This window comes from Macaca thibetana, chromosome 10, assembly GCF_024542745.1.
Source record: "Macaca thibetana thibetana isolate TM-01 chromosome 10, ASM2454274v1, whole genome shotgun sequence".
In the NCBI taxonomy this organism is placed as follows: domain Eukaryota; kingdom Metazoa; phylum Chordata; class Mammalia; order Primates; family Cercopithecidae; genus Macaca; species Macaca thibetana.
The window spans coordinates 72,487,696-72,508,635 of record NC_065587.1 but is presented as its reverse complement, the minus strand read 5'-3'; the positions used below and the strand labels follow the sequence as shown (position 1 = coordinate 72,508,635).

The window sequence follows — 20,940 nt, the reverse complement described above, 5'->3', positions numbered from 1 at the left end:
AAGCCACTATGCCTAGCTAATTTTTTTTTTTTTTTTTTTTTTGAGACGGAGTCTCGCTCTGTTGCCCAGGCTGGAGTGCAATGGCGTGATCTCAGTTCACTGCAAGCTCCGCCTCCTAGGTTCACACCATTCGCCTGCCTCAGCCTCCCGAGTAGCTGGGACTACAGGTGCCCGCCACCACGCCCGGATAATTTTTTGTGTTTTTAGTAGAGACGGGGTTTCACCATGTTAGTCAGGATGGTCTTGATCTCCTGACCTCGTGATCCGCCCGCCTCGGCCTCCCAAAGTGCTGGGATTACAGGCATGAGCCACTGCGCCCGGCCAATTTTTTTTCTTTATTTTTATTATTTATTATTCATTTAGTTTTTGGCTGGGTGAGGTGGCTCACAGCTGTAATCCCAGCACTTTGGGAGGCCAAGGCAGACGGATCACTTGAGGTCAGGAGTTTGAGACTAGCCTGGCCAACATGGTGAAACCCTGTCTCTACTAAAAATACAAAACTAAGCCGGGTGTGGTGGTACATGCCTGTGATCCCAGCTACTCAGGAGGCTGAAGCAGGAGAATCACTTGAACCAGGGAGGTGGAGGTTGCAGTGAGCTGAGATCGCGCCACTGCACTCCAGCCTAGGCAACAGTGAGACTCCATCTCAAAAAAAAAAAAAAAGAAAATTAAAACTTAGCCAGGCATGGTGCCTCATGCCTGTAGTCCTAGCTACTGAGGAGTCTGAGGCTGCAATGAACTATGACTGTGGAACTGTACTCCATCCTGGGTGACAGAATCAGAGCCTGTCTCAAATAAACAAACAAAAGGAGAATGGAAAGCTTGCTGAGGGGCCTGAAGGGCAGCCTGGACCAAAAGAAGAGAAGGTGAGTTATGGATTTCCCAAACAGTCCTAACAGCAGAAAGCTGGGACTTACAGAAAGAGGTGGGGGATCCCAGGGCCTCAGATGGATTGCTGGGGGAAATGGTCACTTGAGAGGGGATGGAAATGGGCCCCATGCACTGCTATAGGCAAAGGGTAGACGAGGTATCTGGAAGTGGCTATGCTATCAGCATATGATGTGCGTGGCTTCTTTTCTATCCTGGAAGTGGTTGTGCCAACGCCCTTTGTATGGCACCAAAGAGGGGCCATAGGAAAGGAAAGGAAGAGAAAGGAAGGAAGGAAGGAAAGAAGGAAGGAAAGGAAGGAAAAGAGAGAAAGAAAGAGAGAAAGAAGGGAAGAAAGGGAGGAATGAAGGAAAGAAGGAAGGAAAGGAAGGAAAAGAGAGAAAGAGAGAAAGAAGGGAAGAAAGGGAGGAAGGAAGGGAAGAAGGAAGGAAAGGAAGGAAAAGAGAAAGAAAGAAGGGAAGGAAGGAAGGAGAGGAAAGAGAGGAAAGAAAGAAAGAAAGAAAAGACGCATGGCAAAGAGCTCTCATCCAGGTAATCTTAGATTCATTTTTGTCCAGTGACCACACACTCCTCTTGGGCCAAGCAGTGCTCTGGAAAAGTCTCCCCGTGTTCTTCTGGACCTTGAGATTAAAAGAATATCTTTTATATCTCAGGGATAGGGAAGGCCTCTCTAAGTAAGACACAAAACCCCGAAGCAATAAGGAAAAAATTGACAGATTGAAGATTAAAATTTTCTCATATCCAAAAGATTCCCTAAGCTAAGTGAGACAAGTGGCAGACTGGGAGAAAACATTTGCACATACTTAATGAAGATTTTTTCTTCAGAGCATGTAAAGAGCTCCTAAAAGTCAAGAAAAAGACAAACACATGGTCAAAGGATATGACTAGAAAATTCACAGGATTCAAACGGCCAAGAAACATGAAAACGGAAATTTGCACTAAAACAGCAGTAAGTTACACTTTCTTCCTTTGGCTTCCAGAATGCCACAGCAGCCTGGTTTTTCTCCTGCTTCACGGGCTCCTCCACTTCAAGAGTCTCTATTTGGTTCTTTCTTTCCTTCTCTTTTTCTTTCTTTCTTTTTTTTTTTGAGATGGAGTCTCACTCTGTTGCCCAGGGTGGAGTGCAGTGGCATGATCTTGGCTCACTGCAACCTCGGCTCCCAGGCTCAAGCGATTCTCCTGCCTCAGCCTCCCAAATAGCTGGGACTACAGGTGAGTGCCACCACACCTGGCCAATTTTTTGTATTTTTAGTAGAGACAGAGCTTCACTATATTGGCCAGGCTGGTCTTGAACTGCTGACCTCAGGTGGTCTGCCTGCTTCAGCCTCCTAAAGCGTTGGGATTACAGACGTGAGCCACTGCACCTGGCCTCTTTCTTGAGCCTTTAACCTTGGAGGACCCAGGGCACTGTCCTTGGTCCTCTTTTCTTCTTTGTCTACACTCACCCACAACTTTATCCAGCCCTAGGTCCTCAGCCTGTCCCCCTGGGTCACAGCCTTCCTCTCTGCCAACTGCTGGAGTTCCCCTTGGTGCTGCCCTAAGAGATTTTTAAAAACACAGTTGGCCGGGCGCGGTGGCTCACGCCCGTAATCCCAGCACTTTGGGAGGCCGAGGCCGGCGGATCACGAGGTCAAGAGATCAAGACCATCCTGGCTAACACGGTGAAACCTCGTCTCTACTAAAAATACAAAAAATTAACCGCGTGTGGTGGCGGGCACCCGTGTCCCAGCTACTCCGGAGGCTGAGGCAGGAGAATGGCGTGAACTCGGGAGGCGGAGCTTGCAGTGAGCCAAGATCGCACCACTGACCTCTAATCTGGACCTGGACAACAGAGCAAGACTCCATCTCAAAACACACACACACACACACAAACAAAAAAAAAACCAAAACAAACAAACAAAACAAAACAAAAACACACAGCTATACGTTCATTTTTTTTTTTTTTTTTTTTCCTGAAACGGAGTCTCGCTCTTTCGCCCAGGCTGGAGTGCAGTGGTGCGTTCTCGGCTCACTGCAAGCTCCGCCTCCTGGGTTCACGCCATTTTCCTGCCTCTGCCTCCCGAGTAGCTGGGACTACAGGCGCCCGCCACCACGCCCGGCTAATTTTTTTGTATTTTTTAATAGAGACGGGGTTTCGCCGTGTTAGCCAGGATTGTCTCGATCTCCTGACCTCGTGATCCACCCGCCTCGGCCTCCCAAAGTTCTGGGATTACAGGCGTGAGCCACCGTGCCCGGCCCGTTCATTGTTTTAAGAGCTTGGCATTTTAATGTTTTGCTGCAGGAGAGGGAGGCTTCAGGGATTCACACTTACATACATCCATGATGTTATTTCTGTAAGTGCAAACACATATATTTATGGCTATATGCATGGAAAAGCCCAGAAAGTGACACACCAAGATGTTATGAGTGTTTATCTGTGGGTTTTGGGATTACTAGAACTTTAAAAATGTCATTAGCACCATCAAATAGATTTACAACTGTAATGTTGATTACAAAAATAACTTAAGGGTGTAACAATAGGTTACATACGCTAGTGTTCATTCATAGTTGGAAAGCTACACAATCATTAAAAAGCGTGTTGGCAATGATACCGATATGGCAAAATTCTCACTACTTGATGCCAGGTAAAACAGCAGGAGATGCCAGATATACAGTCTATACAGCCTGATGCCAGTTTTATATAATAAATTTTAAAAAAGAAAACTACATGCGTCTAGAGAAAAGACTGGAAGGAAATGTATCAAAATGTTACCTGTGCATCTCTCTAGGTGATGTGAAAGGCGTTTTTCAACTTCTTGAATTTTTCAGTTTCCGCAAAAAAAAAAAAAAAAAAAAAAAAGTGGGTTTTTTTACCTTAATTAAAAAAAAAAAAAAAAAACCCTGTTTCTTATCCTTTTTGAGCCGCAAGTCGCTGACCGCCGGGCGCAGTAGCGATGCACCGCGTCCCCGCCCGCGTCGCTGCCGGGTCGCCCGAGGCCGCAGCACTGGAAGGTCCCGCAGGCCGCAGCGCCCCCGCGCGGTATGTCCTGGCGGCGGGAAGGGGGTGGGCGCCGAGGGCGGGGAGGCGGTGCCGGGCGTCCCCACGCTTCCCGCGAGATCCCGCTCCGCCCGCTCCGCCCCGCTCGCCGCGCTCCCAGCTCCCCGCGCCGCGGTACTTCCTGCCTTCCGCGCCCGCGCCGTCCGCCCTCGCCTGCGCCCGTCGCCTGCCGCCCTCCGCCCGGCGACGCGCCCGCCGGCGCCCCCGGAGGTGCCCCCGGCCCGGCCGGGTCGTCGCCCAGCCGCCGCGCCCGCGAGCCGCTTTGTCTCGGGCGGGGCGCGCGGGAGAGGCCGCCAGGTGCCCCCCGCCACGGGCCCGGGCCCCCCGCCCCGGGGCGGCGGCGGCGGCGCCGGGCCCCGGGGCGGGGGGCGCGCCGGGATGGGCCCCAAGCGGCGACAGCTGACGTTCCGGGAGAAGTCACGGATCATCCAGGAGGTGGAAGAGAATCCGGACCTGCGCAAGGGCGAGATCGCGCGGCGCTTCAACATCCCGCCGTCCACGCTGAGCACGATCCTGAAGAACAAGCGCGCCATCCTGGCGTCGGAGCGCAAGTACGGGGTGGCCTCCACCTGCCGCAAGACCAACAAGCTGTCTCCCTACGACAAGCTCGAGGGCTTGCTCATCGCCTGGTTTCAGCAGATCCGCGCCGCCGGCCTGCCGGTCAAGGGCATCATCCTCAAGGAGAAGGCGCTGCGCATAGCCGAGGAGCTGGGCATGGACGACTTCACCGCCTCCAACGGCTGGCTGGACCGCTTCCGCCGACGCCACGGCGTGGTGTCCTGCAGCGGCGTGGCCCGCGCCCGCGCGCGAAACGCTGCCCCCCGCACCCCGGCGGCGCCTGCCAGCCCGGCCGCGGTGCCCTCGGAGGGCAGTGGCGGGAGCACTACTGGTTGGCGCGCTCGGGAGGAGCAGCCGCCGTCGGTGGCCGAGGGCTACGCCTCGCAGGACGTGTTCAGCGCCACCGAGACCAGTCTATGGTACGACTTTCTGCCCGACCAGGCCGCGGGGCTGTGCGGAGGCGACGGACGGCCGCGTCAAGCCACCCAGCGCCTGAGCGTCCTGCTGTGCGCCAATGCCGATGGCAGCGAGAAGCTGCCCCCGCTGGTGGCCGGCAAGTCGGCCAAGCCTCGCGCAGGCCAAGCCGGCCTGCCCTGCGACTACACCGCCAACTCTAAGGGTGGTGTCACTACCCAGGCCCTGGCCAAGTACTTGAAGGCCCTGGACACCCGAATGGCTGCAGAGTCTCGCCGGGTCCTACTGCTGGCCGGCCGCTTGGCTGCTCAGTCTTTGGACACCTCGGGCCTGCGGCATGTGCAGCTGGCCTTCTTCCCGCCGGGCACCGTGCATCCGCTGGAGAGGGGAGTGGTCCAGCAGGTGAAGGGCCACTACCGCCAGGCCATGCTGCTCAAGGCCATGGCCGCGCTAGAGGGCCAGGATCGCTCAGGCCTGCAGCTGGGTCTCACGGAGGCCCTGCACTTTGTGGCTGCCGCCTGGCAGGCAGTGGAGCCTTCGGACATAGCCGCCTGCTTTCGTGAGGCTGGCTTTGGGGGTGGCCCTAATGCCACCATCACCACTTCCCTCAAGAGCGAGGGGGAGGAAGAGGAAGAGGAGGAGGAGGAAGAAGAGGAGGAGGAGGAGGAGGGTGAAGGAGAGGAAGAGGAGGAGGAAGGAGAGGAGGAGGAGGAGGAAGCAGGGGAAGGAGAGGAATTGGGGGAGGAAGAGGAGGTAGAGGAGGAGGGTGATGTTGATGACAGTGATGAAGAAGAGGAGGAAGATGAGGAGAGCTCCTCTGAGGGCTTGGAGGCTGAGGACTGGGCCCAGGGAGTAGTGGAGGCCGGTGGCAGCTTCGGGGGTTATGGTACCCAGGAGGAGGCCCAGTGCCCTACTCTGCATTTCCTGGAAGGTGGGGAGGACTCTGATTCGGACAGTGAGGAAGAGGAGGACGATGAAGAGGATGATGAAGATGAAGATGACGATGATGATGAGGAGGATGGTGATGAGGTGCCTGTACCCAGCTTTGGGGAGGCCATGGCTTACTTCGCCATGGTCAAGAGGTACCTGACCTCCTTCCCCATTGACGACCGCGTCCAGAGCCACATCCTCCACTTGGAACACGATCTGGTTCACGTGACCAGGAAGAACCATGCCAGGCAGGCGGGAGTTCGGGGTCTTGGACATCAAAGCTGAGTCACTGGACCTAGCTGTGCCCCCAACCTAGATTGGCAGCACCACCCCAGGGCAGAGGACTCTCTGGGCACCCGCTGTGCATGGAGCCAGAGTGTGGAGCCCCAGATCCTTTAGTAATGCTTCCCCTGGCCCTGCAACAGGCCTGGTCACCTCGGCTGGGCCGGGGGCTGAGTTCAGCCTCACTGCCTGCTTATTGCCTCTTTCTCAGAATCCTCTTTCCTCCCCATTTGGCCCTGGGCTCAGGGGACCAGGTGGGGCGGGTGGGGAGCTGTCCGGTGCTACCACACCGTGCCCTCAGTGGACTAACCACAGCAGCAGCCAGGGGTGGGCCCTGGAGGTTCCCGGCCGGAGAGTGCCTCTCCCCTCTGCCACCAGGTCTTTGGTGCGGGGGGGACCCCAAAGCCATTCTGGGAAGGGCTCCAGAGGAAGGTCCAGCCTAGGCCCCCTGCAAGGCTGGCAGCCCAGGCCCCCTGCAAGGCTGGCAGCCCCTACCCCCACCCCCCGGGCCGCCTCGAGAAGCACAGTTTAACTCACCACGGGCTCCTGAGCCTGCTTCTGCCTGCTTTCCACCTCCCCAGTCCCTTTCTCTGGCCCTGTCCATGTGACTTTGGCCCTTGGTTTTCTCTCCAGATTGGAGGTTTCCAAGAGGTCCCCCACCATGGGAGTGACAATGGGCGCTTCCCTTTTGTGGGCAGCTGCAGGCCCCATGCCTCTCCTCCCTCTCTGGCAGGGTCCCATCCTGGGCAGAGGGGCCTGGGGCTGGGCCCAGAGTCCAGCCATCCAGCTGCTCCTTTCCCAGTTTGATTTCAATAAATCTGTCCACTCCCCTTTTGTGGGGGTGAACATTTTAACAGCCAAGGGTGCATCCTTCATGGTCTGGGCTTGCGTCTGTCTTGGGGGACATATTTGTCCTGGCTTCCTTTGGTCCTTGCTTTGGTGGGACATGGAGGCAAGTGGAGAGGGTGGCCCTGACCCGAAGAGGGGCAGGAGGAGACCTCAAGCTTGGGATCACTTGGCTGGGGCAGGAGGGAGGGAGCCATCAGTCTCTGGGGGCAAATCAATATGCACATGGGGACTAGGCCTACGGAGGCTGGTTTGAAGGCCTTTGCAGGAGTGAAGTCAGGACAGAAAGGAGTGTTGGAGCAGCTTCTGGGGTCCAGATTGGAGTTTGGAGGGGCATATAGGGCACCTTTGGTTTACCTTTGGTGCCTTAAGAGAGAGCCCTTTAGGCCTTTCAGTGATTGGCATCTCCAAGCCTGGTGGCCACCTCTGGGCACAGTGGCAGGAGGAAGGTGAAATTGCTAGGAACAGATTGCAGCCCCAAGAGGCAGAGAATGAGTTGGTCACTCCCTGTGCAGTGCCTTCCAGGGGGGCCCCAGTACAAAGGTGAGGTCAGGTCCCTTTGCTGATCCTACCCTTTTTCCTTTCAGAGCCAGCCCCTCCCTACCCCTTCCTCACTGAGGCCCCAGCGGTTCCAACCAGGGGAAGGCCTGGGCTTAAGCAAGGCTGGCAGCTCTGGGCCCCAAACCGGTTTTCCCACCTCACCTGAGGCTGGCACATCACTTCTGTGTTTCCTTCCCAGCCCCAGCCCGCCCTCACCACCAAGTTTCTCTGCCAACACTGGGAATGTTAATGGGGGAGTATCCAGTTCATCTCTTGTCCCTGGCATGCCCTGGTTATTGCCCCTTGTGGAAAATCAACACCACTATATATGACTTTAAAACTAGAAATCGGTGTGACTTCTACTCTTGGCCTGCACTTCTGGCATTCAGGAATCCCCTCCAGGCCTTGAGGACTTTGAAGTGACAACAAAAAGTAGTTGGGATCCCCCTTGCCACCACCTTCCCACCCCAAATCCGAACCCTGGAGTTGGAGACCAGAAAGCTACAAGTAAGCCCCACCTGCTCTGGAGTGAGCAGGAGGGAGCATGGCCTGCTTGCCCAGGTGCTCCTGTTTAACCCAGCTCCCTCACCGCAGGTTCCAACAAGGCGAATTACTTCCATTTGTCTCCTGTGAAAAAGAACACTTCTTGCTGGAACTGAGACTGTCTCATTAATGATAGTACCAGCTGATACTAATAGGGGCCCTGTTCTGTGCTAAATGCTTTAGATGCTCACAAAGCCCCTATAAGGTAGGTAAAGCCAAGAGAAACCAGGCAGAGGTCTGATCAGGTGCCCAAGGCCACGCGGTTAGTCAAGCTGTTTTCCCATCCTGACTCTAGAAGTACCTCTTCACTAAGGAGGGACCCATATTCCTAACCCTCCTAAGGGTAGTGCTGTTTTGGAATGAAACTGGGTACTGCAATGAATTAATTTCTTTCTTTCTTTTCTTTCTTTCTTTCTTTCTTTCTTTCTTTCTTTCTTTCTTTCTTTCTTTCTTTTCTTTCTCTCTCTCTCTCTCTCTCTCTCTTTTTCTTTCTTTCTTTCTTTCTTTCCTTTTTTTTTTTGAGATGGAGTCCCGCTCTGTCACCTAGGCTGGAGTGCAATAGCACGATCTCAGCTCACTGCAACCTTTGACTCCCGGGTTCAGGCGATTCTCTTGCCTCAGCCTCCTCAGTGGCTGGGATTACAGGCACCCGCCACCACACCTGGCTAACTTTTTTGCATTTTTAGTAGAGACGGGGTTTTGCCATGTTGGCAAGGCTGGTCTCGAACTACTGAGCTCAGGTGATCTGCTCACCTCGGCCTCCCAAAGTGCTGGGATTACAGGCGTGAGCCACTGTGCCCTGCCTGAAATGAATTTCTAATCCATGGAAGAATAGCTAGCTCATTGATGGGAGATGAGGGGTTTGGGACAAATAAGTGAGAACCATCGTCATTTCACAAAGGAGGAAATGGAGTTAAGAAGTTAAATGACCTGCCCAAGGTACTGGCCTTGAACTCTGGTGTTCTCCCTGGGAGTCTGGGTTACCTATTAAATACCCCACTAGAACACTGCTGGGAACGGCGAGTGGCGATGACCCCATGAGCATAGAGTTTTGGAGAGGGACGAAGCAGGAAGCAGTTGTACCACGCAATCCAGTTGGGTGGCAGATTATCAACAGTGCACCCCCAAATAAAGCTGACAAACACTGGAGTGCTCCCTTCATTTGGGACTAAAGGGCTAAAGGGCCAAGAAGGGGAATCCCCACCCTAGGTGTGCAGATGCAGGAATTCTGAGGGTCTGATTGGCTTTGGCTGGTCCCAAAGTGGGTGAGTGACTGGTCAGCAGGTGGCGTGGGCACAGAAGTGATGCTTTCTTGGGAAGAAGAAAAGCACAGCTAACCGCCTTTTCAAAGCTTGGGCCTGAGAGGAGGTAGCGGGGAGGGGATAAAACTACAACTCCCAGAAGTCTTTGCTCCCAGGCGAGGCAGGGGATGGTTTCCATGGTTTCAGAAAACAATATGGCCGCTCCCAGCTGGGACGTGAGTCTCTGGATTAGGCAGGCAGAGGCAGTTACGGGCTTCTGCAGTGGCAAGAAAGGAAGCGCCTGAAGGGTCGTGAGGCTGGGGCTGGACCCGGCACCGCTGGGGCGGCCAGGCCTTGAGGACGCCAATGGCGAGCAACGTGGACGAGGAGGCGCTGCACCAGCTGTACCTGTGGGTAGACAACATACCTCTGTCCCGGCCCAAGCGAAACCTCTCCCGGGACTTTAGTGATGGAGGTGTGTGCCCCTGTGTGTCTGCATGTTCTGCCCTGTATGTTCGTGTGTGATGGGTCTCTGTGCAAACTCTTTGTGTTTGTGTGCGTGTAGGGGTGGGGAGGAATCTGTCTCCTGGGACTTCAGATTGTAGACGTGTGTGCTTGTTTTCTATTTGCATCTGTGTGTGAACGATGTGTGCCCATATATGTATGTCTACATGTTCTATCCTGCGTGCATGTGGGGGGATGTGCCTCTAACTCCCTCCAGGGACATTAGTGATTAAGATATGTGTCTGCATATTTATTTGTGCATTTCTGTATGTGCTCACTCATTGCTATGTGTTCTATATTTGACTTGTGGGAGTCTGAGTATGTGTGTGTTCACATGTGTGTGTTCATATGTGTGTTGACATGTTTAGTCCTGTATTTGTGGGGGTTTGTGTGCTTGTGTTTCTTTGTGCTTGTGAAGGTGTTTGTGTTTCTAGGAATGTCTCCTGGGGTCTCAGTGACACAAATACTTACCTGTCATCTCATGTCAAGTACTTCTGTGCATCTCTATATTTGGGGAGGCTGTGTGCATATGTGGCTTTTTGTGCTTCTGTTTATGTGTGTTTTACATGTGTGCCTAGCATGTGTTTGTTCTATGTGTCTACACATTCTGCCCTATGTATCTATATGTAGAGAGATCTTATCACATGTGTCTCTGCTTATGTGACTCTTTTACTCTCCTGGAACTGTGGTGTTGGAGTGTGTGTGTGTGTATCATGCATCCATGTGAATTCCCTGGGCTCCTGAAAGCCTCTCTTGGAGACTTGTTCTCTCTCTCTCTCTTTTTTTTTTTTTTTCTGTTGCCCAGGCTGGAGTGCAGTGGCATGATCTCAGCTCACTGCAACCTCCACCTTCTAAGTTCAAGCGATTCTTCTGCCTCAGCCACCCAAGTAGCTGGGATTACATGCACCACCACACCCAGCTAATTATTGTATTTTTTTTTTTTTTTTGAGACAGAGTCTTGCTCTGTCACCCAGGCTGGAGCGCAGTGGCCGGATCTCGGCTCACTGCAAGCTCCGCCTCCCGGGTTTACGCCATTCTCCTGCCTCAGCCTCCCGAGTAGCTGGGACTACAGGCGCCCGCCACCTCGCCCGGCTAGTTTTTTGTATTTTTTAGTAGAGACGGGGTTTCACTGTGTTAGCCAGGATGGTCTCCATCTCCTGACCTCGTGATCCGCCCGTCTCGGCCTCCCAAAGTGCTGGGATTACAGGCTTGAGCCACCGCGCCCGGCCTAATTATTGTATTTTTAGTAGAGATGGGGTTTCACCATGTTGGCCAGGCTGTTCTCGAACTCCTGGCTTCGGGTGATACGCCTGCCTCAGCCTCCCAAAATGTTGGGATTATAGATGTGAGCCACTGCGCTGGCTGACTCATTCTCTACTAGAGGACCAGGGACTCAGTATTCCCGTTCCTAAATTCATGGGGAAGGGATGCAGCTCCTCTGAGGTATGCTGGAGACTTAGTCTCCTCTACCTATGACTAATCTTAATGTTTTTGTCTCCCTCCTTATCCTTCCCCTTTCTGCATCTCCACCCCTCCATTGGGTTCCACTGCTCTGCCATGCCTGATTCTCCCACCTACCTTCTCTCCCCTCTTCCTTCCTTACCCATGCCCCCACCTTCCATATCTGCTCCCCTCTCCCTCAGTCCTAGTTGCAGAGGTCATCAAGTTTTACTTCCCCAAGATGGTGGAGATGCACAATTATGTCCCCGCCAACTCTCTCCAGCAGAAACTCAGCAACTGGGGTCATCTGAACAGGTAACAGAATACCTGGGTGCAGGAGTGGGAATCTCTAGCCCCCACCCTGGGTTCCCAGGAAGGACTACCCCAGCCCCATCATCTCCTATGGTCTTGGTTGCCCAGGCTGAGGCTGTTTTGGTGGCAGGGTGGGGAGGGTCAACGCAGACAGAATTCGTCCGATTACAAAATGAAAAGACTATTCTATTCGGAAGGAGGCAAGGAACCTCGGGACACCCACACAAGGAAGCTCAGATGCAATGCCCTTCCACTCCCCCAGGGCTGTGCACTCAGAACTGCAACCACCATGCCCCCTTCCCTCTCCCCCCGTCCCCTCGCTTCATTTCCCCAGGACCCAATCAGCTATCCTTGTGTCTACCCCTCAGGAAGGTGCTGAAGAGGCTGAACTTTTCAGTACCGGATGTCGTGATGCGCAAGATCGCAGAGTGCGCCCCAGGTGTGGTGGAGCTGGTGCTTATACCGCTGAGGCAGCGCCTGGAGGAGAGGCAGAGGCGCAGGAAGCAGGGCACTGGCTCCTTACAGGTGCCACCCCGCTCGAGCTTCTCCCACTGCTCTGGGGGCTGGGTGGGGGGCACTCCCCGGACCACAGAAAGGCCAGCCTGGGTGATAAGTGTGGGGGAGGGGTGCTTGGCTAATAGAGTCTGGCCTGGGGGCCGGTGGAAGGGACATAGGGCTCCTTGGGGATGACTGAGCCTGGGCTCACAGCGGACCCCGGGGTTCTTTCAGGAGCTGGCTCCCCAGGATGGCAGTGGCTACATGGATGTGGGTAAGGTGGCCTTTTCCATTTCTTCCTCCCCAGTGGAGCTTTCCTTCTGTCCTTCTTCCTGTCGCTTGTGAGAGTGGAACTGGGGCCAGGGAAGCAGGAAAGTGAGACTCCAGCACAGTCATTCCTCCACTTGCCTTGTCTCAGGTTTATCCCAGAAGGCCCGAGGTGAAGGTGCCCTGGACCCCCAGGGAGAGGGTCAGCTCAGGTAAAGAAGCTGGGAGTTCCCGACTTCATCAGGCTGGTGATCTCTGCACACAGCTGGGGTTGGGGGGCAGGGTAGGCTGAGCTTGAGGCACGAAAGGGGCTAGAGGGGGAGAAGGGAAGGCCTGGTCGAGGGCACTGGAAGGGTGAGTGTAGGGCCCGAGGTCCAAGCCTCCGCTAAGCTGCTTCCCACCCCAGCGGGGTACGGCCGCCGGCGCCTCGGCCTCCGGCGTATAACCAGGCGTTGCAGGGCGACCCGAGCTTCGTCCTCCAGATCGCTGAAAAGGAGCAGGAGCTGTTGGCCTCGCAGGAGACCGTGCAGGTGAGGGGTCTAGGAAGGCTGCGGGTAGGGAGTCGTGGCTAGCAGAGGCCAGGTAGGAGGGAGCAGGCCGCCGGACTTGACCCTTGTGCGGCGCGGCTTAGGTCCTGCAGATGAAGGTAAGGCGCCTGGAGCACCTGCTCCAGCTCAAGAACGTGCGGATCGAAGACCTCTCCCGGCGGCTCCAGCAGGCAGAGCGGAAGCAGCGGTGAGCGGCTGCCCGGGCCGCGCGGGGACGCTCCGGTACCCGCCAGAGCCCCGACTCCGCGCCCGACCCGCCCACCGATGGACAGACCACTGGGAGGGCGGAGCCCGCTGCTCTCAGGAGCCTCTTGGGGCCCGAGTGCCCTCCTTCCTTGGGATGGGTGAGCGTGGGAGGAGGTGGGACAGGAACTCTGGGAGCGGAGGCCCGGGACTGAGCCGCCTCCTCCCACTCCATCCGGGTCAGGAGAATGGACCGCTTTCCAGAGCCCAGAAGCCACGTGCAGAGACCTAGCCTGCCCCCCAAAGCAGTGTCCAACACCTCGGGCCCGGCCTTACAGCCCCCCGCGCTGGGCCTTGGGGGGCGGTCCCCTGGCTCTGTCCACACCCCCAGAATCAGGTACCCGCGCAGCTCCGAGGACGGCTGCGTCTCCACCCGGGCTAGTTCCCCATGCCCTCAGCCATGGGGGAATCTGCCCTGGGTCGCTGAGGGGCTCCCCTGCCCCTCCTGGGAGCTTACCTGGGACCCACCTCGGCGATGGAGACCGCAGCAGCTGGAGAGGAAAGGGTGAGGAGTGGGATCGCCAGGAGAAGGGAGGACATCAACGATGTGCCTGTAGCAGTCGCCCCTCCCTCCTCGCACACGGAGTACTGAGGGGGAAGGTTTGAAGGATAAGGCTCAGGGCTGCCCCATTAAAGTTAGTGTTCTGTTCCATTTCCTGTGCCTGCCTTCTCTTTCTGCATTGATCTCTGAGGGGAGCGAGTTTCTGCTTCCCTTGTCCTCGATCTCCCCACCTCCGCCTTGAGTGAAAGAGCTTTCTGGACCCAGAGTGGATCTCATCTTGTGGGTGGCTGGGTCCTGTGTGGCCACAGCTTGGTAGGTTGATGATATCACCAGGGGTCAGGTTATGGGCAGGATGACAGCCTAACTTTTTTTTTTTTTTTTTTTTTTTGCGACGGAATCTCGCTCTGTCACCCAGGCTGGAGTGCAGTGGCGAGATCTCAGTTCACTGCAAGCTCCGTCTCCCGGGTTCACGCCATTCTCCTGCCTCAGCCTCCTGAGTAGCTGGGACTACAGGTGCCCGCCACCACGCCTGACTAATTTTTTTTTTTGTATTTTTAGTGGAGACAGGGTTTCACCATGTTAGTCAGGATGGCCTCGATCTCCTGACCTCGTGATCCACCCGCCTTGGCCTCCCAAAGTGTTGGGATTACAGGCGTGAGCCACCGCACCCCGCCACAGCCTAACTTCTAACCCTGGCCTTAGATTGACCCCCAAACCCACCCTCACAGTGTTCTCCAACCTTGTCCAAACCCAACCTCAAACCCAGGTTTCAGATTCTTCCCAAATGTTGCCACGCACTCACGGTCAACCCTATGTATGACCCCTAACCCGGCCCTCTGTAGGACTGTCCTCCCTACTCCTGTACAACTCCAACCCTGCCCACAGATGATCCCAACTTCAATGGATTGAGGCCAAGCTTTACTCCTAACCCTGGCCCACACACTACAGCCATGGCGTGACCCTAACTTTAATGGTTTTCTGACTACCAGTAATGTGGAACATTTGTAAATCCTAAGATCCATCGGGGCGTGGTGGCTCAGGCCTGTAATCCCAGCACTTTGGAAGGCCAAGGCGGGTGGGTCACTTGAGGTCAGGAGTTCAAGACCAGCCTGGCCAACATGGTGAAAACTCATCTCTATTAAAAATACAAAAAATTAGCCAGGCGTGGTGACAGACACCTGTAATCCCAGCTACTTGGGAAGTTGAGGCAGGAGAATTGCTTGAAGCTGGGAGGCAGAGGTTTCAGTGAGCCAAGATCACACCACTGCACTCCAGCCTGGGCAACATAATGAGACTCTGTCTCAAAACAAAACAAACATCCTGAGATCCAACAATTCTGTTCCTAGGCATATACTCAGCACATACCCAAGGGAAACCTAGCCTCTTGTGTCCTGTGTTGTGGGAGACATGTAACAGCAACGTTCATAGCAACACTCTTTTTGTTTGTTTGTTTTTTCTTTTTTTTTTTTTTTTGAGATGGAGTCTCGCTCTGTCGTCCAGGCTGGAGTGCAGTTGCACGATCTCGGCTCACTGCAACCTCCACCTCCTGAGTTCAAGCGATTCTCTTGCCTCAGCCTCCCAAGTAGCTGGGATTATAGGCACATGCCACCACATCTGGCTAATTTTTAATATTTTTGGTAGAGACAGGTTTTACCATGTTGGCCAGGCTGGCCTCAAATTCCTGACCTCAAATCATCCACCTGCCTTGGCCTTCCAAAGTGCTGGGATTACAGGCATGAGCCACCATATCTAGCCTATAGGAGCACTCTTTGTAATAGCAAAAGAATTGAAAAGAACCTATACAAGTTAGCCCTTACTATGTAGCAAATTACCACCAATTTAACAGCTTAGAACAACACATACTTATTATTATATCTCACATTTTCTGTGGGTCAAGAGTCCAGGCAAGGCTTGGCTGGGTCCTCTGCTTCAGTGTTTCTTTCCTACAAGGCTGGAAGCAAAGGGCCAACCAGAACTGCAGTTTCATCTGAAGGCACAACTGGGGAAGGATCTAGGCTTTCAGGCTTACTTGGTTGTTGACTCAATTCACTTCCTAGTGGGCTGTCAGACTAGAGGCTTTAGTGTTTTACTGGTTGTTGGCTGATGGCCACTGTCATTTCCTTGACATATGGCCATCTCTAGTATGGTAGCTTACTTCATCAAAGCCAGGAAGGGAGAGAGTTGATAATCTGCTACCAACAAGGGAGTTACAGGCCTGGTGCTGTGGCAGAGGTGCACTTCTCAGAGACAGACTTAGCTATATCTGGATACCAGGAGCAGAGGCCTCAAAGAGGAAGAACCTTCAGGACCTGGCCCAGCCTCTGCCATGCAGGAGGCCAACAGGTGAGGTTGTGACACCAGTCATCAAACCTGTATTCTGGGCCCACAGTGCTACTGCTAAGGCAGAACTATTAGCCTGCCCTGTCTCCTGGTCCTTGGGCCACTCCATCAGCCATTCCTACTAGCTTTACATATAGCAGCCTACAGGTGAGGTTACATGGATAAAAGTTTCAGAAAATAGAACTCTGGGGGTACGTTGCAGACTATGGAGAGATCATGGTGCTAGAGCAAGGGTCAGTGTGTGTGAAGGGCTAATGGTTAGTTCAGGGCAAGTGGAGGGTCAGGTGGAGCCAGTGTTAACCTAAGACCAGGTGGAGCGCGTGGATGGGGCTCAGAACAAGGTCAGGAGTAGTCAGCAATTTTTATTTCATTTATTATTGAATATTTTAAATATTACTGAATGGGACTAAATATAATCCTTTGTTCATGACACTCTCTCCCCATTTGTCCATAATCAACTCACTTATGAACACCTATAAACCCACCTCCTGCCCCAAGAATGGAATTATTACAAATAACTTACACCTGCCATGTGCTTCTTGCATCTCCCCCTTGCTTCCACTCAGATATAACCACCATCCTAGATTTCATCCTTCCATTGCTTTTTCCTCCTTGTGGTAGACAGCTCCTAACGTGGCTCCCAGTAATCCCTGACTCCTGGTCGTCACCCCCATGTGTATCCCTTTCCTTGAATATAGGCTGGACTTAATGACTTGCTTCTGATAAGTAGAATACAGCAAATGTGATAGGATGTCAACTTTTGTGATTACATTAGATAAGATAATAACTCCCTTATTTTTAAATTTTTAAAAATTTTTTCTTTCTTTTTTTTTTTTTTTTTTTTTTGAGACAGAGTATTGCTTTGTCACTCAGGCTGGAGTGCAGTGGTGCGATCTCGGCTCACTGCACCCTCCAGCTCCCTGGTTCAAGTGATTCTCTTGTCTCAGCCTCTCCAGTAGCTGGGATTACAGGCACGTGCCACCACGCCTGGCTAATTTTTGTATTTTTAGTAGAGACGGGGTTCCACCATATTGGTCAAGCTGGTCTCAAACTCCTGACCTCAGGTGATCCACCAGCCTCAGCCTCCCAAAGTGCTGGGATTACAGCCGTGAGCTGCCGGTGGCGCCCAGCCATAACACCCTTCTTTTTTAGAGACAGGGTTTTACTCTGTTGCCCAGGCTGGAGTGCAGTGGCACAATCTTGGCTAACTGCAACCCTGGCCTCCCAGGTTCAACCAATCTTCCCACCTCAGCCTCCTGAACAGGTGGGAAGACAGGTGTATACCACCATGTCCAACTAATTTTTTTTTTTTTTTTAATGAGACGGAGTCTCGCTCTGTCGTCCAGGCTGGAGTGCAGTGGCATGATCTCGGCTCACTGCAACATCCGCTTCCCAGGTTCAAGCGATTCTCCTGCCTCAGCCTTCTCAGTAGCTGGAATTACAGGCACCTGCCACTACGCCCAACTAATTTTTGTATTTTCAGTAGAGATGGTGTTTCACCATGTTGATCTAGCTGGTCTCGAACTTCTAACCTCAGGTGATCCACCCACCTCGGCCTCCCAAAGTGCTGGGATTACAGGTGTAAGCCACTGCACCTGGTCTTTTTTTTTTTTTTTTTTTTTTTTTTTTTTTTTTTTTTTTTTGTAGAGACAGGATCTCGCTTTGTTACCCAGGCTGGTCTCCAACTCCTATGTTCAAGTGAGCCTCCTGCCTCGGCCTCCCAAAGTGCTGGGGATTACAGTGCTTGGCCCCTCTCCTCTCTCTAACTGACACTAAATCCGCTATCTTCTGGTTCATTCATTTGTTCTTTCCTCTAATATTTATTGAGTACCTACTACGTACTAAATACCAGGAATACAAAAGTGAGTATAAAATATGATTTGTTCCCTCCAGTGTTCACAACCCTACAGGAGAGGAAGGCATGCAAGGTTATTGAAACTTTGTTACTTAATGTTTTCAATAGATAAAACATATATATGATTTTTAAAAAACACATAAAAAGTGAAAAATTTTCTTGTTCCCAGCACATCTCTAATAGGGAACGTCTATCTTTAGTTTTTATGTATCCTTCCAGAATGACTTTATGTGACTATAAACAAACATGCACATTTGTCGTACTCTTATTTTTGAGACAGAGTCTTGCTCTGTCACCCAGGCTGGAGTGTAGTGGCACAATTTCAGTTCACTGCACCCTCCACCTCCTGGGTTCAAGTGATTCTTGTGCCTCGGCCTCCTGAGTAGCTGGGACTACAGGCACAACCCACCATGCCTGGCTAATTTTTATATATTTAGTAGAGATGGGGTTTCGCCATGTTGACCTGAGCACCTGAGCTCAAATGAACCGCCCGCCTTGGCCTCCCAAAGTGCTGGGCAAACAGGCGTAAACCACTGCACCTGGCTAAGGTTAACTTTATTTATTTATTTATTTATTTATTTTTTGAGACAGAGTCTCGCTCTGTTGCCTAGGCTGTAGTGCAGTGGCACAATCTCAGCTCACTGCAAGCTCTGCCTCCTGGGTTCACGCCATTCTCCTGCCTCAGCCTCCCGAGTAGCTGGAACTGCAGGTGCCCGCCACCACACCCGGCTAATTTTTGTATTTTTAGTAGAGACGGGGTTTCACCTTATTAGCCAGGATGGTCTCGATCTCCTGACTTTGTGATCCACCCACCTCAGCCTCTCAAAGTGCTGGGATTACAGATGTGAGCCATCGCGCCCGGCCTAAGGTTAACATTTAAATCAGCAGATGAGGCTGGGCATGGTGGCTCATGCCTGTAATCCCAGCACTTTGGGAGGCCTAGGTGGGTGGATTGCCTAGGTGGTCAGGAGTTCAAGACCAGCCTGGCCAACATGGCAAAACGCCATCTCTACTAAAAATACAAAAATTAGCTGGGCGTGGTGGCACAAGCCTGTAATCCCAGCTACTCAGGAGGCTGAGGCAAGAGAATCACTTGAATCCAGGAGGCGGAGGTTGCAGCGAACCAAGATTGTGCAACTGCACTCCAGTCTGGGCAACAGAGTGAGACCCTGTTTCAAAAGTAAATAAATAATGCTGGACGCAGTGGCTCACGCCTGTATAATCCCAGTACTTTGGGAGGCCAAGGCGGGCAGATCACCTGAGGTCAGGAATTCAAGACCAGCCTGGCCAACATGATGAAAACCCCATCTCTACTAAAAATACAAAAATTAGCCAGGCGGGGTGATGAGCGCCTGTAATCCCAGCTACTCGAGAGGCTGAGGCAGGAGAATCGCTTGAACCGGGGAGGTGGAGGTTGCAGGGAACCAAGATCATGCCACTGCACTCTGGCCTGGGCAACAGAGTGAGAATCCATTTCAAAAAACAAAAGGAAAAAAGAAACAAATCAGCAGATGAGTGAAACAGATTTCCCTCCCTAAGGTGAGTGGGCCACATCCAGTCAGTTGAGACCTAAATAGAAGAAAAAGGCTGGCCCTCCCCAAATAAGAGAGAATTTTTATTGCCTGGTGGCCTTTGAATGGGAGCATCAGCTTTTTTCTTACCTTTGGGCTCAAACTAAAACATTGATTCTTCCTTGGTCTCATACCTCCTGGCCTTTGGACTGGAGCTACATCATTGACTTTCCTGGTTCTCAGGTATTTGGACTCAGACTGGAACTAAACCATTGGCTCTCCTGGGTCTCCAACTTGCCAACTCACCCTGTAGCTCTTGGGACTGGTCAGACTCCATAATTTTGTGAGCCAATTCCTTATAATATGTCAGTCTTTCCTATCCGCCCTCTTTCCTGGTTCTGTTTCTCTGGAGAATCCTAGCTAATACAAAATTTTCCTTAGCAGGTTGGGCACGGTAGCTCACGCCTGTAATCCTAGCATTTTGGGAGGCTGAGGTGGGTGGATCGCTTGAGGCCAGGAGTTCGAGATAAACCTGGATAACATTGCAAAACCCCATCTCTACTAAAAATACAAAAATTATCCCGACATAGTGGCTCATGCCTGTAATCCTGGCTACTTGGGAAGACATTGAAAACTTCCTCTTTTTTTTTTTTTTTTTAAGTCATATAAGATTATATTGTCTGTACCAAATTTATTTAAGAAGTCCTCTATTTATGGACATTTGAGTTATTTCCAATCTTTTGTTATTACAAGAATGCAACAATAAATAACCTCATACATTCATGATTTAGTATCATGTGGAAGTATATCTGAATGATAAATTCCAGAACTGGGGTTGCTAGATCAAAGAATATATGCACCTGTAATCTTTGTTGTGTTTTTCTTTTTCTTTTCTTTTTTATTTTTTTGAGTTGGAGTCTCACACTATCGCCCAGGCTGCAGTGCAATGGCGCTATCTTGGCTCACTGCAACCTCTGCCTCCCGGGTTCAAGCGATTCTCCTGCCTCAACCTCCTGGGTAGCTGACATTACAGGCACCTGCCACCATGCCTGGCTAATTTTTTGTATTTTTAGTAGAGATGGGGTTTCACCAGGCTGTTTTTTTTTTTCTTTTTTTGTGTGTGTATGCATTTGTAATCTTGATAGTTGTTGTGAAATTGTCCTCTACAAGGGCATGGCTCAGAGGAGAGACTGAAGACTGGTAGTCCATTGCCCTGCTTTGTTTGGTTTGCATGGTGTAGCGTTTTTTACAAAATTGCAAATTTTTATGTTGATGAGGATGTGAAGCAACAGGAACTCTTTTTTTTTTTTTTTTTTTTTTTGAGACGGAGTCTCGCTCTGTCACCCAGGCTGGAGTGCGGTGGCCGGATCTCAGCTCACTGCAAGCTCCGCCTCCCGGGTTCACGCCATTCTCCTGCCTCAGCCTCCCGAGTAGCTGGGACTACAGGCGCCCGCCACCTCGCCCGGCTAGTTTTTTGTATTTTTTAGTAGAGACGGGGTTTCACCGTGTTAGCCAGGATGGTCTCGATCTCCTGACCTCGTGATCCGCCCGTCTCGGCCTCCCAAAGTGCTGGGATTACAGGCGTGAGCCACCGCGCCCGGCCGCAACAGGAACTCTTATACTCTGCTAATGGGAGTGTAAGTA

General features: G+C 52.4%; 2 protein-coding genes across 3 annotated transcripts; both read left to right on the top strand.

Moving 5' to 3' along the window:
• Window positions 1-4,283: 4,283 nt before the first annotated feature.
• On the top strand, window positions 4,284-6,564 carry CENPB (centromere protein B). Its single transcript, XM_050745222.1, has one exon. It carries the CDS (start codon window positions 4,304-4,306, stop codon window positions 6,110-6,112), a length of 1,809 nt encoding a protein of 602 aa, XP_050601179.1. The 5' UTR covers window positions 4,284-4,303; the 3' UTR covers window positions 6,113-6,564.
• A 2,920-nt stretch (window positions 6,565-9,484) lies between these two features.
• SPEF1 (sperm flagellar 1) lies at window positions 9,485-13,738 on the top strand. 2 transcript variants are annotated; one of them, XM_050745236.1, is made up of 8 exons: window positions 9,485-9,754; window positions 11,427-11,538; window positions 11,904-12,060; window positions 12,265-12,304; window positions 12,449-12,509; window positions 12,704-12,827; window positions 12,929-13,032; window positions 13,273-13,738. In XM_050745236.1, exons 1-8 carry the CDS (start codon window positions 9,646-9,648, stop codon window positions 13,595-13,597), a joined length of 1,032 nt encoding a protein of 343 aa, XP_050601193.1. In that variant the 5' UTR covers window positions 9,485-9,645; the 3' UTR covers window positions 13,598-13,738. The 2 variants fall into 2 exon arrangements, with proteins under 2 accessions (XP_050601193.1, XP_050601194.1); XM_050745237.1 differs by having other exon boundaries at window positions 9,487-9,754; window positions 12,929-13,738.
• The last annotated feature ends 7,202 nt before the right edge of the window (window positions 13,739-20,940 follow it).

What these genes read in the sequence shown, in the direction of transcription:
- CENPB (XM_050745222.1), top strand. Translation starts at nt 4,304, where the DNA reads ATGGGCCCCAAGCGGCGACAGCTGACGTTCCGGGAGAAGTCACGGATC.
- SPEF1 (XM_050745236.1), top strand. Translation starts at nt 9,646, where the DNA reads ATGGCGAGCAACGTGGACGAGGAGGCGCTGCACCAGCTGTACCTGTGG. An exon ending in AGGGCACTGGCTCCTTACAG is followed by an intron (nt 12,061 to 12,264) that starts GTGCCACCCCGC and finishes GGGTTCTTTCAG; the next exon opens with GAGCTGGCTCCCCAGGATGG. An exon ending in CAGGCAGAGCGGAAGCAGCG is followed by an intron (nt 13,033 to 13,272) that starts GTGAGCGGCTGC and finishes CATCCGGGTCAG; the next exon opens with GAGAATGGACCGCTTTCCAG.